At 53.9% G+C, this 16407-nt stretch overlaps 2 protein-coding genes across 2 annotated transcripts; one reads left to right on the plus strand and one right to left on the minus strand.

The window, feature by feature from the left end:
• Positions 1-71: 71 nt before the first annotated feature.
• CABS01_07670 (uncharacterized protein) lies at positions 72-10483 on the plus strand (the record flags this gene model as incomplete). The annotated part of the gene is made up of 3 exons (XM_060541032.1): positions 72-82; positions 283-629; positions 10140-10483. The coding sequence occupies 3 exons, from the start codon at positions 72-74 to the stop codon at positions 10481-10483; spliced, it is 702 nt and encodes a 233-aa protein (XP_060402532.1).
• Positions 7936-8889, minus strand: CABS01_07671 (uncharacterized protein; the record flags this gene model as incomplete). The annotated part of the gene is made up of 3 exons (XM_060541033.1): positions 7936-8015; positions 8163-8600; positions 8802-8889. The coding sequence occupies 3 exons, from the start codon at positions 8887-8889 to the stop codon at positions 7936-7938; spliced, it is 606 nt and encodes a 201-aa protein (XP_060402533.1).
• Positions 10484-16407: the final 5924 nt, after the last annotated feature.

Genomic DNA, 16407 nt, shown 5'->3' on the forward strand with positions numbered 1-16407 from the left:
GCGAAATGTCTTCCCGCTTCAAAAGCCACATTCACAACAAGAAACCGTCAGTCCATTCAATAACGGTCACCATGAATCAGGAGTAAGACTTCGTGCCCAAAGTAGAACCTACGTAAATGCTTCCTCTTCGATATCAAGTGCAGTCTTCCAAGGATATCGAGTCTTCTTACATCAACCACAACGGAACATGATCGACAAACCGAGAGGCTCTTCACGAGTCAAATCCTCAGCTCAAGTCAGCTAACACATGCCAAAACACGACATTTGACAACACAAGAGTAGGCCGCAAACTGACACAGAACACTATTCGGCAATTGAAGTCATCGTCGTCGTTGCCAACGTCGTCATCGTGAAGTACATTAAACGTCATACTGCATATCAACACAAGAGTCATTCAACCCAACAGCGTGTCAGCTCACTGCTGGGGGTCCTCTCCGAGACGGGAAAGGAAATTGCCCGTGCCAAGCAAACACCTCTCTCCGTTGTTCTAAGTTGCTTGACAGCTATTCGCCACGCAGATATCCTTTTCCTCTCAACGAACCGCAACACCCTTCAACTGACTAAGGGGACAAACGACGTCTTTCTCGCCTTCCCGGGCCCGAGGTTGTTACCCACGCGGAACACATCAAGTCAGTCGATAACTCGGCTCACCTCGGACTCGGAAGCCGCGTGGGCAAAAAATCCAATCCGGGCGGACGGGCCACCCCAGACCCGCGAACTATCTTACTCTTGCACACACACATCTCTCTCCTACTCTCCTCTCCGTCCCCTCATCCGTCCGTCTCTGCACCGCGTGGGTGCCCGTCCGCCCACAATCCGATCCAAGGTCCGCCCAACATCAGATCAACCAAAGGAGAACCCCGAGTCAAACTCACCAAACACATACACACGTACGTACGTACTACATGTCCAATGCTCAAACTACGTTGCCCACTTCAGCCAAACCAAACCCAACTTTTGACATCTGAAAAAAAAAACAAGGAACCAAAAGAAAGGAAATGGTCTACACTGCAGAAGAAAGAGAGATCCGGGCTTTTCCCACACGCATATCCGTGGTCCCCCCATCCGACCACGCAACCCCAACAAAGAAAGTTTATCGAGCAACCGATTTGGGGCGAGTTGCACTCCTTTCCTCAACCCTCCCTCCCCTCCATCTCCTTCCGCACGGGGACAGTCAGTTCGGTCAGTCCGCCTCACTCCAGCTGAAAAACAACAACAACAAGAACAGCATGACAGGATGGTGAGAGCCTGGCCAGCTTTGAGGCAGGTCACACACGGTGGTCCCGTCAGCAGAGCGTGCGAGAAACTTTGTCGAGCCAAGGCAAGTCAAGGGGGGGAAACAACAACAACAACACCACCCGGGACGGGGACCCGAAAGAAGGCACAAGAGTCAGTCACAACTCTCGCCTAATCTCTCTCGCCCATTTTCGTCCCGAGAGAAATGCCATTTGCTGGCTTTTGCAAAAAAGAGATTCTAGAAGCACGAGATTTTAAACTTTAAATCGTGTAGATCACACAAGGCCAAGGGGCGAACACACGGCACATTGCGGACAATGATATGGAAACTGGAACTCTTTTACAATCCCGCCGATTCGGGTCAAGCCAAGCAAAGAGGAAAGAGCATTGCCGGCGCGCAAGTGGCAGCATATCGACCCCGTCACGGATACTCCATTTTCTCTATCTATATTCCTCGCCCGGTACATTTGCCAGAAACAGGCAAAGGCATCCCGCAGCCGCCCTTTCCCGTCAATCAAACCCCACGTACCACCACGCGGTGCTTTTCCACGCGTTCACGACTCGCCGTGTGATCTGATTCCCTCCGTACGGCAGCATACCTACCTGCTCTTCCCATGAATCTGGGACCATCCGGGGCCCTCGCACATAACGGCAGGCAAAGCCGCTGGGGGGAAGGCGGCCCACTATCGAGCAAAGCGGAAGCCAGCATATATCAAAAGACAGGGCAGGTTCATTATGCGTTCTGGAGTCATGCTGAGAAGCTATACCCGGGGATGATGGAGGGTCCCCCGTCCGAACCGAGGGAATGGAGTGAAGCTCGACGCCCACGTATAGTCAAGGTCATCGGCACCGCGAGCAGGACCGTACCGGCTAGAGGAACAGACAAGAGGTGGCGGGATAGATCTGCTGAACATCATGGACCAGGGCCGTCGACGGCTGTCCTAATACTGCAGCTAGACGTCTTTAGACAACGAAGGGTATCTATCCGTAGATAGGTTGCCCCTTCGCCTGTCCCCGTTGCCACTGGCCACTCCCAAATCATCCCTCGGTCACAAGACCGAATGGCAAAGTAGCACAGCTTACCATGGCCTGAGTACCATCTATTCTATCTGCTTCCCAGCTTTCCCAGGTTCCTTCGCCCCCAAAAGAGTTGGTTTCCAACCCCTTCAACCCTGGTGATCGACCTAGCCTTGCCGGCGCCAAGCGTCGAGGGCATGAAAGACTCGGCAAACCTTCCCCTCGAGAGTTCACGGAACGCCACGTGCAGGGAAGAGAGCTCCGTAGCAATGCGACTTGGTGGACTTCTCCTTCTTCAACACCATGGGTTGAAAGAAGTCACTCGCCTCCAATCAACCAGTCGGAGGAGACGCCCGCCGCTGACCAACAAGGTAGCCTTCTTGTTCTTTTTTCTGCTTTTTTCCAGGGGACCAACGAGTCAACCCGACGCGAGGGAGGCCCTTCCTTGCCTCCGGCCGGTGTCCCAAGTCTGAGCGCCTACCAGATCTTTATGCCTCAGGGTGGCATACACCAATAGCATTCGCAGACGGACGAAGACTGCAGTTTCAGGAGTCGATCTCTTCGTCCAGGGGTCCATCGGCGGGGCGACGCCGAGGGAGGGTAGAGCAGTCCAGCTGTGATGGGGATCTGGGAAGATCATGGTTGTTCGAGGCGGGTAGGGGACACACCTGTGGTCTGTGGCGGAAAGCGGGAGGAACGTTTGCCCAGATAGTTGGCAAGGTCAAGCAGGCTTGATGCCGACTTGTCAGTTCAGTAGCCGCAGCAGTTCGTTTGGGAAAGTTGTGGTTAGTGTGGCCGTGGCAGGCAGGATCTGACATGACGGGATCTCACGATTTACCTGAGAAGGGCGGACGACGGGCAGACGGGTAGGAACAACCGGCTACAGAGGCAAAGCTCGGTTACGAGATGAAGAGAGATGGAAGGATTCCATGCAGCTTGAGAGGCTATGTCGGCGCTTCCTCGTCCACAGACGCGGACTAAAGCAGTCGAGGCATGTGGCATGGCATGCCCACGAGGGCAAGTGAAGGCGACGCAGTGGCGGCTGATGGTGGGGACGACAATGGGCGCCAGAGAGAGACAGAGAAGCAGAACGTCTGTTAGTTACGAGAAAGACTGGATATCTCGTCTGTCAATGTTTCAGACATCTGCCCGAGTGGTACCTGTGCAACTCGGGCACGGCGTCAAAGCACATCGCCAGAGTGGGTGAAGGCGTGCGCCATCCATGCTGTGCAGGAACCGACTAGACTCTGGTGTTTATCGCTTCGGACGAGGACTGAAAAGAGAAGGACGGTGCGTGGGCGGGAGGTGGGAATCGGATTGGCCCTGGCACAGATCTTTGTGTTCATGGGACTGCTAGGCGGCGAAACAAGCATGGCGATATGAAACAAGAGCGGTGGGCGGTAGAGGTGAAGGAGGTATGGGTAAAAGACTCGATGGCAGAAGCCGTCAAGTTTGAGGTAAGGCCAAAAAAAGAGCACCTAGTAAGCTAGGTCCCGTATATCCAAGTTGGGAGCTGGCATTGGCCAGTTGTTGCCTCGTCCGCATCTAGAGGTCGGCGATGTGATATTGTTCCGGGTCTTTGCTCCGAGTACGGGGTCGACGGCGTCCGCACACCGTATGTACACGAGAGGACAAGGCTGGCGACTAGCATGATTCGAGAAGAAGATATAGCGGAACTTCATAGCTAGTTCATACGGGATCAAGCGCAGTCAGGCAAGCCACAGATGCTTGTCTAGCTGTCTAGCTGTTTGTCTCCGTGTCTATCGAAGCTCGCGAGGCTCGAGTATAGGAAAAAGAAGCACCAGTCCGTGTACACTAGATCTCCCGGTCGACCGTCCGTTCCCATCATAGGATCCGTGACAGCGGAGCCCGTCGAAGGAAGGCATGCTTGGAACAGCCACTTTGGCAGCTTCTGGTTGTTGATAGTATGGATCCCATGAGAGGTGTCGGACCTCAGTTGAGCCAACCGGAACGCACCAACGACAGATACCCTGCAAAGGGACTGTGAGTTGAACGCAAGTGCGGTTGTCCAGGCCCAGCCTTGCTGGGGAGATCCCTTTCGTTTAGCAACCTCCAAGAGCTGAGCGAGCATGTTCAAAGCTGACATAAACGGCCGATCGCTGCCTCAAGTCGTTCTGGAAGACGATGTGACATGTCCCTAGAAAGTCGTCGCCCGTGTTTCATGTACCTGAAAACCGCCCCTCTCGCCGTGTTTCGGGTGCTGCACAACATTGGCTCCAAGCACACTTGCACCCTTCCAGACCACCCAGGAAAGCTAGAAAAGCTAGGAAAGCGGCGAAGCCCTGTGAACAAGCCCGCCGGTTGCAGGGAAAACTGGAGAAGGCCTGCGGGTTGACATCAACACGAGCTTCTGCCCGTGGTTTGCGCAAAGCGAACTAGGCATTGTCGTATCGAGGGTGGGGGAAACTTGTTGATGGAAACCGCGGTGGAAATAGATGGCTGGGTGCATGCTGCTGTCGCATTGTTTACACTTCTTCTCCGCCGTCACCGCAGCTGGTGCGGATAGGGATTAGGGAGAGAGAACCACACCGTACAGGCTGGTTCATGCACGAATCATACTTCGCCATGGGGGAGCGCGGCCGGCACGGCTGCTGGGCGCCAGTGTCCCTGAGGTTGTCGTGTATGCCCACCACCACCACCACCACCACCACCACTACCACCAGCCACGACGCGGGTCGAGGACAAGTCGACGTCGAAAATGTCATGTTTCGTCGACTCAGCGAGGCGAGGAAGATCGGCCGTCCCTTCCCTGTTGTTTCAGAGTTGCTCTGGGTTTGGCAGCCTTTCCCATCTCCACTGAACCGGATCCAGGGAACTCGACGTGCTTTTTGAGTTCAAGGGTAGAGTTGGTCAGATGTATTCGTATCTGCTTCCTTGAACTGCAGTCAGTCGTCATGACCGGTGTCAACCAGGATATGAACAACGCATCGGGCCCTGTGGTAAAAGTCCGAAAAAAAAGTCTCTTTTTCCTTTGCAGTAGCCTGTAGGCTGGTGGAACTCGCCCACAATGGTCGGGAATTATTGTGCAGATTTGACAGGTGAGCGGCAGGTAGGCCGGTGGTGGCGAGTGACGGCTACCGTCGACCAGCCGCCGCCGGAGAAATAATGGACGGCGGTAGCGCGAGGTCGCCGAGGCCCCAGCGAGGTCGACTGCCGATATACCCAGATCCTCGTCTCTCACGCTCCTTCTCGGAGGTTCAAGTTTCATCTCATGGCTGGAGTCGTTCCTCGTAGCGTGCCATTGCCAGACGAATGGCCATCCCCATCACAGGCAAGCCTGGCAGCAAGGAGGGCAATGTTTCCATGTATGATGTCCCAAGTCTATGCAGGCAGGCGAGCACATCACTTTGGTCGGCTGGGATGTTTCTATTCCTGTTTCCTCGACCACGAATACTGTGCCGGCGGCAAGGACCTCGACCTGCTGGCGGCCGGAGCCCCGCGCGAGCTAGGCGGGATGATGAGGAGAGAGAATAAAATAGGAGATCTGCTGATGCGGTGTGAAGCCGAGATGGACCATGGTCGAGGTGAAAGGCTCGCAGGTAATCTCAGCAGCCGCCAGGCGCACACTGTACTGGGGCGAGGCGGCCGAAGGTTCTGCGACCCGATCTCACTCCCGCATGTGCCGTGCAACGATTCCCAGATGAATGGGCAGTGATCTCAAAAAAGCAAAAGCTATTTCTGGCCCATGTTGACCAGTGTGATGCGAGTAAGGGTAAGCGTGGGCGGATTGGTCGTGTGCATGCGCAAGTGGTATATGGAGTACGTTGGTGGTTGGGTACGGAGTAGACGGGATATGTGTGTGTGGTGTGTGGTGCTTGGTGTGGTCTGGAGGTGGGACGGGAAGGAGACCAGGCCAAACGCTGGGAGAGGGGCGGCAGCTGGCAGCAAGCGCAGGCAGGCAGGACAGGACAAGAGCAGACAGGCAGGGGAGGGGCAGGTGAGGTGGGAGCGAGAACGGGACGCCCCACTTGAACATCATGGAATGAATCTGAGGGAACCAATGAAAAGGCTGAGATGCTCCTAGCGCCTACAGGGCAAGCTCTTCAGGAATATCATTGGCTTCTGCGGCTTAAGCTTAGGCCGAATCCACCAGGGTCCATTTCTGAAACTGCCCACAGCTGCCCACACGGCATCAGTCAGCAGAACCCGACTGGCAGTATCCCGACAGACGCTGGGCCCCAAGGGCCTCACTTTGAGTGACCACGGCATCACGCTCCTCTTCCTTTTTCCGCTTGCTGGTGCTTGGCCCATTGTGTGTGTGTGTGTGTGTGTGTGTATGTGTGTGATCCATGAGCATGCTTGGGTCGCTCACTGGTCAAACAGGCCCATGATATGACGAATGATACTAATCCAGCATCCCGGCCTCGAGGGGTCTAGACTTGATCACCATTCTTTCCTCAACGGATAGATGTTGCTTAGTGCATGGTACTCCACGCCCGAAGCAAAAAAAAGCTCCGTCAGTGGTTTGTTTGGTGGAGACGAATCCATTTTACCGCATTCCTCAGGCGTTACGCTTTGTCTCTGAATCTCGAGTCTGAGTCTCTGCTTCTCTTTTCCCACATGATGTCTTTTTTCGAAAAAGAGTGGACATCAACAACCTTGTGCCGCGTGCGCAGCGTACGGATACCCAGCTACTGGGGACCTGAATCGCTTACAAGTTGCTCTACCCGTGTTCGCACCAGCATTGGAACTTGAGAGCGCTTGTTTTGGGCTTCTTGCGACGGCCGAGCTTCGACAAACTTGGGACCGCTTGGAGACTCAAAATAGCAGCAGGCAACGATTGCCTCAGTAACTCGACTGAATAACTCGACTGATTCGTCCATTTCGTCCCAGCTTCCCAAGGACATGAATGTGACGGCCAGCTTAGGAAATGGCCTATGCGCAGTCCAGAAGCGGCACGCATCCCGGCCGAACTTCCCTTGCCTGGCTTGCCTTATCCCCGTCACCGCATTCTCCGTTGACGAAAGTCTCACGATGCTGTCCGCGCGGGACAGGATGCACCTGTCAGGGGGAGAATGATCGTCGTTGATTCTTCCAAAGCTTCCCGATGCCCCTCTTTTGTTTGCCGCTACCACCAAGAATGCAGAAGACGGTAAACATTTAAGATTACGGAGGGGCTTTGCAGATGGTATCATGGCATTCGACCCAGCGGAAGAGCTTCCTATTTAGGCCGTGTCTCCGTCCTCATCGCTTGCCCGAGTTCAACCCCAGTCCGGGACCCCGAACCGTGAATTCCATCACCTGAACGACCTCTCTTCACCGTGGCATGTACGGAGTACAGAGTACGGGTACGGGCGGTAGAGGGATGGAGTGCAACTCGTGCTGAAGGGAAGGGAGGGCGATAGACGACAGTTCCCAGACAAGCGGGTGATGCCTGGCCGTGCGGGAGGTCGACAGCGGTCAACATGAACTCTCCCATCCTGACCGAACGCACTGAAGTCGGCCAGGGTAGCGGGACGATCAGGCGAGGTGGGAAAGCTGGTCGCCGTCTTCTCAAGACCCGGACCCGGACCTCGACCTAGTTCTAGCGTGGGCTTGCCTTGTCAGGAACTTAGCAACCATACAACCATTATCCTCGCCCACGCCGAAGACAAAGGCGAAAGCTACGAGTCTACACAGCGATTAGTGTACGAATACTGCGTACTCGGCGGGGGAGGGTGTTCAGGCGTGAGGCAGGCGACGTGCAGCTGGCATCTGCTGGCTTGGAGTTTCAGAAAGCTCGGGGTAGCGTGCGTCGCATTCTGGCAGGATGATCAAACAGCCACAACCATGGTCCATCATCCATGAACAACATCCCGCCGACGGCTCCCTCCACCGCGCAACAAGGCCGGTTTGCCGTCTTGTCAAGAGCAGTGCAGGACCGCAGGCTGATGCTTGAGATCTCGTACCTTGCATAGAGAGGTACAGCGCTGCCGTCCGAGGTTCGGCCGTCGCCTCCATTCCAACGTCGTGTCTTGCTCCCGACTTGACCCATGGGCCATGAACCTGCCCATCCTGGATCCATATCGAAGGCGGCCTTTGCCCTCCTTCGCGGCGGATCGCAGCTTTGTGGAACCGACTGCAGCGATTCTGAAAGAAAACGAGCAAAGAGTATCGCATTACCGAGTTCTTGTTTTTGTTGGTCCCGTACGAAGGATGATGTCGGTTTAATCCCCGAAAGGTCCACTCTATCGAGTTCATGTCCGCACTGAGCAGAAAGTGAGGACGGTGTTCCGTAAGGCCACCGTAACGGTCAGGTATTGAGGCCTTGGCCCGGATCGGATGGCAAGAGTCGAAAACGGGATGGCTCTGGAGCCCGATATTCTCCACATGGCCGAAATCGTGTTCTGTTCCTAGTCAGTCACTCAGTTCAATATCAAGACACGATTCAAGCGACCCCATTGACGACACCGTGCAGATGCTGGGAAGAACACAGAGAACCGTGCGGATAAATGATGGCGCAGTCGGAGCATACTTTGACTGCCCAGTCATTGTGAGTGGTGACCATTTCAACAGTAACCAGCAGGTGCAGTCGTTGGGAGACTAACGTAGAGCATGCAGGCGGAGCGAAAATCGTGGACCAGTATGAAAGTGTAGAGTGATGTGCATGAAAGCTGCTGAGGGGACGAGCGCCATTTGGCCGCAAAACCTGGCCTGTCAGCCTGTGATATTGTCGAGAGGTTATTCGGAAAGCCTGAAGGCATATCGCCCTAATTGGTGTAAGGCCGTCCAATGAATCCTGGCACGACGGAGGGCCAAAGCCACCACCAGTGTTGCCGGACACTTCTTTGGTCTACATCGTAGCTCGCGGCAGCGAATCATCCCGTGTTGGGCGATTCTGATCTTCGCTGTACGCGGTGTAGTGTGATAGGTAGGTCGGGCTGGCGGGACGTCGTGACTCGATGAAAGCAAGCGTTCCTGGCGAGAGAGGCACGCGAGTTGGAGGGGCGTGAGATAAGCGAAAGGGGGGCAGTGGTTACAGTTGCAACTTTGATAGAGGGACGATACTATAAGCGGATTAGCGCTTGATTTTGGTAGCCAAAGCTGATTTCTGAAGCAATGCGCCAGGCAAGTTTCACAGTTGGCAGGGCCCTGCCAGCAATTCTGCGGCAGCGACACGCAGTTTCCAAAGTGGACATAAGCAGAGTACGTACTGCAGCGCTTTTCGTGTAGGTGACCTTTGCCTAACATTTAGGGCAGAAAACTACCCGATCCCCACTCCACATCTTTGCTAGCCAGTCAACTTCTGGCTTGGCTAGTGGCCCTAGCTTCTTTCTCGCGTCATCCACTTTGTTCCGACCTTCCTGCATGGCTCTCGCTTTCTCTGTCGATTCGTACCTTTTTCACCCAGAACCGCGGCAGGCCGCACGACACTGACTACGCGCACGATCACATTCAGAGGGCGACCATTGGCGAGCTATGTACGAAATTTGCTGAGATGCCGCAGTCCCTCGCTGGCCTATTGTCGCATGTGTGCTATGGCATCCCATCATACTGGCCGGGAATGGACTGAGATGAAAAGGTGCGTTGTTCTGAATGCAATCTGTTGATGGCTAACTACGCTAAAGCGTGACGGCCTCCACTGTCTTGGACTTATCAATCTCCTTTGTCTCTCTCACACTCAGACAAATGCGGCCGCGGACCACTCCGTGTGACCAGAAGACAAGGCTGGAAACAACGTTATAGGGTCTTGACTCTGGAGCTTGAGTCTTGACGAGGAATGCAGCGTGTCTGAAGCCCACGACACATCCCATCAACGGCTCGCTTCCAACGGTTGATGTTCTCCACGACCGGGAGCTGTGACGGTCCGAGCGTGCTTGTGGCAGCTGGCAGGCAAAGCAAGTTGCTTTCGTACAATACCGTGAATACCTACACTATCTGTACAGTCTCTGAGTCTACGGGTACTTTCCTACGCCATATCAACGTACTCGATAAGCCTGCCGATCCATCGGCCGCTACTGTCACCGACTTCACTGCCCAGGGACTCGGACCTGCATTTCGACCCTCAGCTGATGGCAACAGCGTCACATCGGAAAAAGGCGCGCTCTGCATTCTTTCAGGGGCACAACACGAGCCTCTTGATGAGATGACGAGCCGAACTTATCCAGTACCCTTCGTCGCGAAATCGACGCTTGTCGAGAAAGGGAGCATATCCGATGTGCCCCAAGTCGAGAGCCACGTTGTTGCACAGGCTTTCGACGACGACCCTACGACCTTTTTTACCCACTGACTATTGGCGTCGCGGCGTCTACTTTCACGAATTGTAGTTCTCCTCCTCGCAGCCTCAACGGTCTTGCCTGCTGCAAGTATATGGCTTTGGCAGTCAGTCAGCCACGGCCGTCCGAGCTGCGCGTCTTGCTGTTCCAAGAGACAGCTTTCAACTCGTAGTGGACTTGTCTCATTAAACTACCAGAGTGCTCGGACTGAGCGAACCTCACCGGTGCTGTCGTCGGCCGCTGCGGCGTATTCGTCCGTCCTCGTGCAAGTGCTCAGGAGAAGGCAATCTTACAAAATAATGGCAGCGATGTGTCAACTATTGCAGCCATTGCATCCATTGCATTCCGAGCAAAACGCGAAAAGTCACTCGTGGAGCTGGAGCTGCTGCTGGACCCCCAAAACAAGCGATATTGCATGTGGAGATTATTGGGCAGTCTCCTCACGTCTTGTTGCTGATGACCTGCACGATAGCCATGGGACATGCATTACCGTTCTCTAGCAGGCCTGCCTAAACCTTCTTTTCCCTCTTCATCCTTTGCTCCGTCAACACCCCTGGGCCGGTTCTGGTCTTGCTTCTCTCTTCCTCTTTTGATCGTGCCGAAGAAGAAGGCTTCATTTCACCGGACATCCAACCCAATGCAACATGCAAGTAAGAGACACGGCTCCGGATCTTGCTCTGCAAAGACCATCTGGGAGCCGGACGGCCCCGCTGCAAGGACCTGGCCTGCTCCGGTTCGCGGAAGACAATGGGAGAGTTCGCGAGATGCGATGACTTGTCTGGTTGGCCTGCAGTATATGAGTATACTCTGTCAGACAGCTGTGCATAAAATATGTCAAATCCCGACAAGTCGACTTATCCAGAGTTTGGCTACGCCCTGACCTCCAGGTCTCTCTTAGTCTAGAGTCTTATCCCAACATTGTTGCCGGCCTTTTTCGTCAGCTTTCTCTCCGCTGTCTCCGACGACGCCTCATTTTCCGTTCCTGCATGGCTGAGAGACCGGATCCACATGTCTTGCTCCCTTCTGGCAAACCCTTCGCCCATTGTCTTTGGCACTGCTGGTTCGTCACACACACACACAGACACGGCCGTTGCCGTCGTCACAAACAATCACGAAAAAGGATACGATCCGGACAAGGTCCGCCGCGGCGAACCATTGATTGTTTCTGGGGACGGGGGGGGGGGGGGGCACAAGTGTCCTAGACCAACAGCATGGGTCTCTCAATCATGATTCAGAGATTCGTCAGATCCTCGTTCAATAGCCGGTTGCTTGCGGCGTGGTAAGTAGAACAAGCAAGCTGCGTCTGTTTCGACTTGTGCGGACGGGTCGGTTCTAGACGTACGATGGGAAGAGAGTCAATGTAACTGTAGTTCCGGGCCACTTGTTGTTGCTGCCCATTAATAGAGAGCACATATTGAAGTATTGCCATTTTTTATTTTAATTTTCTGGTGCCGTTCCTTGTCTACCTTCCTGCACCCGCAGCCAAACGACCCATACCCAGAAGGATAGAACCAAAGACCTTGTCAATAGTAGAACATGGGGTTATCCATGACAGGGCCTCACGGACGGCCTTTCAGCAGCAGACGGTCGCCCAGAATTGTCTCCCGCTGATGTAGGTACTTCGTTCTAAAAAAACCAACGATGCTGAAGCGCACAACGCTCAGGTCTCGCACGCGGCCGGATCTTTTCTTCTTGCTGCCCCTCCTCTAGCGTCTTGCGCGTTGTGTGAGAATACAATGACTTGAGTACATGCTTCCCCAGCACGATCCATCCTAGCCAGTGCGACCACCCATCAGGGGAATTGTATCTTGTGGTTTTGCTTGGGGGGTTCTTTGGACCGGTATTCGTGGTTGTAGCATGAAGATATGAACCAGCCCAATTCAAGCCACCTCTGGAAAAGACACCAATCAGTGGCCTGAGACTAACGACGAAAGTTGACCGTCTCATCAACCGCCAGACGCCGCTAGCCAAGCATCTTCAACGGGATCACCATAGCAAATCGAGAATCTTGTCACTACTGGATCTTGAACAGGAGTTAATCGATAATGGTGGGATGGGAGAAGAAGCATTTTGGCCAGGGCCCAGAGCAACCAAGCTTTCTGAATTCGCACTGCATTTTTCGGTCCCGTTAGATTCACCGCTGGGGGAAGAAATACACTGCCAAAGCAGACAGCAAGCAAGCCGGGCGGAAATTTTCCAACAGGCAATGACGAAAGAACGGCAGTACGGAGTACATGCGAATTAGACCTCTTCTAGGGTAGAGTTGCCCGCGTAAAGGCAGAAGATCTTCCCAGAGAATAAATGCGAGAAAAAAACCTCCGCTCGCCGCTGTCGACTGATTTTTCTTCTAGAGCGTATCCGTACATTATCTCCTTCTTCATTCCCCAGTTTTTCGATTCCATGCCATGGATGATGGTGTTCCCCTCCAAAGGAAGCCCGTTCACCGAAAACCAGAATCCTTGCTCCGGTCCTGTGTGCCTGGCATTGTTAGCAGGAAACTCTATCGGCACACCCTCTTGATGGGGTGTGGGGATCATGGATGGCGCCAAAAGTTGCATCCCAGCCCAGGGTTTGGGCGCGCGACCCAATGGCACGAATAATTTTTTTCTTCAAGATTTGATGCCCTTCACTGCATTTTCTGGGTCTTGCGTGGGAAAAATGTCAAGGACGGGGAAAACGGGCCATGGTAAAGTTCAACGGTGCAAGCGTAATGACCACACACGGAATCCCGCCACAGAAATCGATGATGGGCATATCGGCACCGGGATGGAAATGAGATTCCCCTGGACTATCGAGATTAGGTCCGGCGCCCGGGTTTTTTAACCTTTGGAGAACAAGCTTAGAGAGCGTTCTGTCACGGCGTGCCGCCATCCGCCCAGTACATACATACACTACCACGACGGGGGGCCCAGCGGAACACGATGGGGACTTAAGGGGGGATCTACTGCTAGACATCTCGGGGCCTTTTACGGAGGAGGGGGATGCGCATATTAATCCCGAGAAAGGGCAGTGGAGATGGTTAGCCTTGCCTTGCGCCGGCCGTTGACTGCCTGTTTTTGATGAATATCCTAGAGAATTCTGGCCGGGTCCCTTGAGCAGAGAGAGCAGAGCACAGCACAAGGAGTAAAGAGACCAGACTTCGTTTTTTTTGTGCAAGAGAGAGACAGAGACAGAAGAGCGTTGTCCTCAGTCCACCATCCCTGACGACAACAGAAGAATCCGGTCTTCCTGTTGGCCAAGGCCAAGGGCCCCAACTGCAACCAAACCCACTGATGCCCATCGAAATGGACCACTGCCGTTCATGGGCGCCGTGGACGATGTCCGCATGTCGCCCCCCCTGGCGGAAGGGAAGCCCTGACAGGAAGCAGAGCAAGGTTGTCGGCATCAATGACATGCGAGGTCCAGCATGTTAGTGGGTTGGGTTGGGTCGTTGGAGGGAGAGGGAGAGAGATGGTGGAGGGGGGACTTGTTACGCAGGGACTGCCACTGACAGTGACTTTACATGTGCATTGTGCGGCTATGGAGAACCACCAGACGCAGACAGTCATCGAAGACTCTAGGGCCTAGAGCGAAGGGCCGCGCGAGACTTGTCTGACCATCTAACTGACTTGGCTCAGCGCGTTGAGCGAGAGTGAGAGCGCGAGACTTTCTCCTCCTCCTCCTCTTTCTTTAGTCAACGCGAGAAAGCCGCAAAAGGCGCGAGCGCAGGCAAGGGACAGACAGCGAGCGCGAGTGGGAGCCAATGTCAGTGTCAGTGTCGCTGTCGCTGCCAAAGCCAGTCAGTGTTGTTGCCGTCCGCTCTGTCGGCGGTTGATGGGTTTCCTGTAATGTCCCCCTTCGCTACGCGGTGCGGACTGCGGTGCTCTGCATCCCGCTATACGTATTATCCTAGGTGCTTAACACGACACCTTAGTTTTTACTCGCTTGGGGGCGCCGTTGTGTCTTGTAAGCGGTATGTAGCGATATTGCTTTGTGGACACACGAGCTTGCCGGCAACTGGGGCCTGCTTGTCCGGGGCTTCTTGTCTACATACCTAGGTGGTCCGTAGTGAATCGTCCTTCTCTCGTTTCTGCAAGATGCAATTCCCTATCCTGGACCAACTCAACTAGATCCATGATCTTAGAACGGGTCAGATAGACAAATAGAGAACGAGAGGTACAGAGGGACGGAAGAGAGACATTTGGCAGATACATTGTCTCGGGGCCGCTTTACCGGTTGCAAGCGAGAGAGACTTTGAAAGTGGTTCACCCCTGGTACAACTAAACTCAACTCAACTCTCGTCACCTCTCATCCACCACCCCTTACTTTTTTCTGTACCCTACATACATACACTTTCCGCCCAGATGCCCCGTGCGCAAAGGAAGAGAAGAAGAGGTGAAGAGAGATGAAAGAAGAAGAAGAACCAACCTACCAGGCTATCAGCCAAAGCTATGCCGATTGCGAAAGCCTTTGCCTTTTCTCCATCACACCTGCCTCCCCCGCGGGGGGCCTGGCCTGGCGCGGCGCGCCGTCCTTCTTTCACACTCTATCTCTATCTCTCTTCTCCCTATTTCAAAAGTGACTACGGATAGTGTACAGAGCTCCAGATAGAGACTCTTTTCCTACAGCGGCCAAGCGAGAACGACGGGGCCTGGAATTTCGTCAGATGGGGCTAAGAGACAGACACTTGGGAGCGGGAAAGAAAGAAAACCGTCCGGATTAGCAGCGGCCATCTTTCTCTTGTCTCTCAACTCTCACTCTAAAGTCTCGGGAGCAAAGGCTAATTCCAGGTCCGGCCAATCGGCGATCCACAAAGATTCCCTGGGCACCCCCGGTTGGTACTTCCGCACGCTTTCTCTCCCCTCCATCTGGTGGTGCCGTGGTGGCCACCCCGTATGGTACAGTTTCCCTAGCAGTATGGGCTTCGACTTTGACTTCTCCTCCTAGAACAGGGACAGACAGGAACAGGGACGGCATGTCAGGAACAAAAGGAACATGATCTCATGATGCTTCTGTATGGGAATATGTATATACTCATCACGCACACAGGAACGGCAACGAGGACTCCCTGTTCTAGTTGGCAGCAGCGGACTATTCTATGACCTGGACCTGCGTCTAGCTTACGTCTATCTACGATTCCCGTCGTTGGCTGCTAGTAGTAAAGTACCGTTCCGACAAGTTTTTGTCAGCAGCGATATCTGTACAAGCAATAGGCACTAGAAAGGCCGGGCCAGGAACCACCAGGAACCATGAGCGGCACCACATGATTACTGTCGTACAATACTAAAGCTTTGCCGCGACGCATGGTAGAGAGAGTTGAGTACGGGATAGACAAGAGACACCGGACTCACTCAGTTGATAGCTATCCACCAAAAGACGAGCACCTAGCGCTGTTCCCCACAGCCACGCTTCATCCCACCTTAGCACTCCATACAAAGTACACGAGAACGCCTGAGAGCCACCCAAAGTGACTAATCGCTTGCAAGGAGTGCAACGGTTAATAGCAGCCTCTTCATGCCGACTTATAGCATATACCCTAGTTCCCGTCAGTCTGGCGAGTTGACTTTTCTGCAGTTTTATTGCTCTTGATTAAAAAGAATGTCCCACACTGCTGGATTACATGCAGGAACCTGCAACTCCGACTGTCATGATCACGCGCATTACACAGTATACTATGTACAAGACGAGAAGGGACGAGACTGATGAATGTCAACAATAACACCAGCCGTCCCCGGTTGTTGTTATTGTTGTGCCGGCGTGCGGGATACACATACATGTGTAGGCATGTTAAACCGCGGGACACCCCTGGCTTGTCCCAACTCAACTTCACCCACGCATAGCAAGTCCGAGACAAGAAAAAGACAACCCAATGGCAAGACAGGTATCGGATAGGTAAGCAGGTAATGGTATCCGTACCTTGCTTGCTTGACTTACTTTTTTGCTAGTCTTTCTGCATCCT

Source organism: Colletotrichum abscissum (assembly GCF_030869225.1).
Source record: "Colletotrichum abscissum strain IMI 504890 chromosome Unknown Scaffold_17.1, whole genome shotgun sequence".
NCBI lineage: Eukaryota > Fungi > Ascomycota > Sordariomycetes > Glomerellales > Glomerellaceae > Colletotrichum > Colletotrichum abscissum.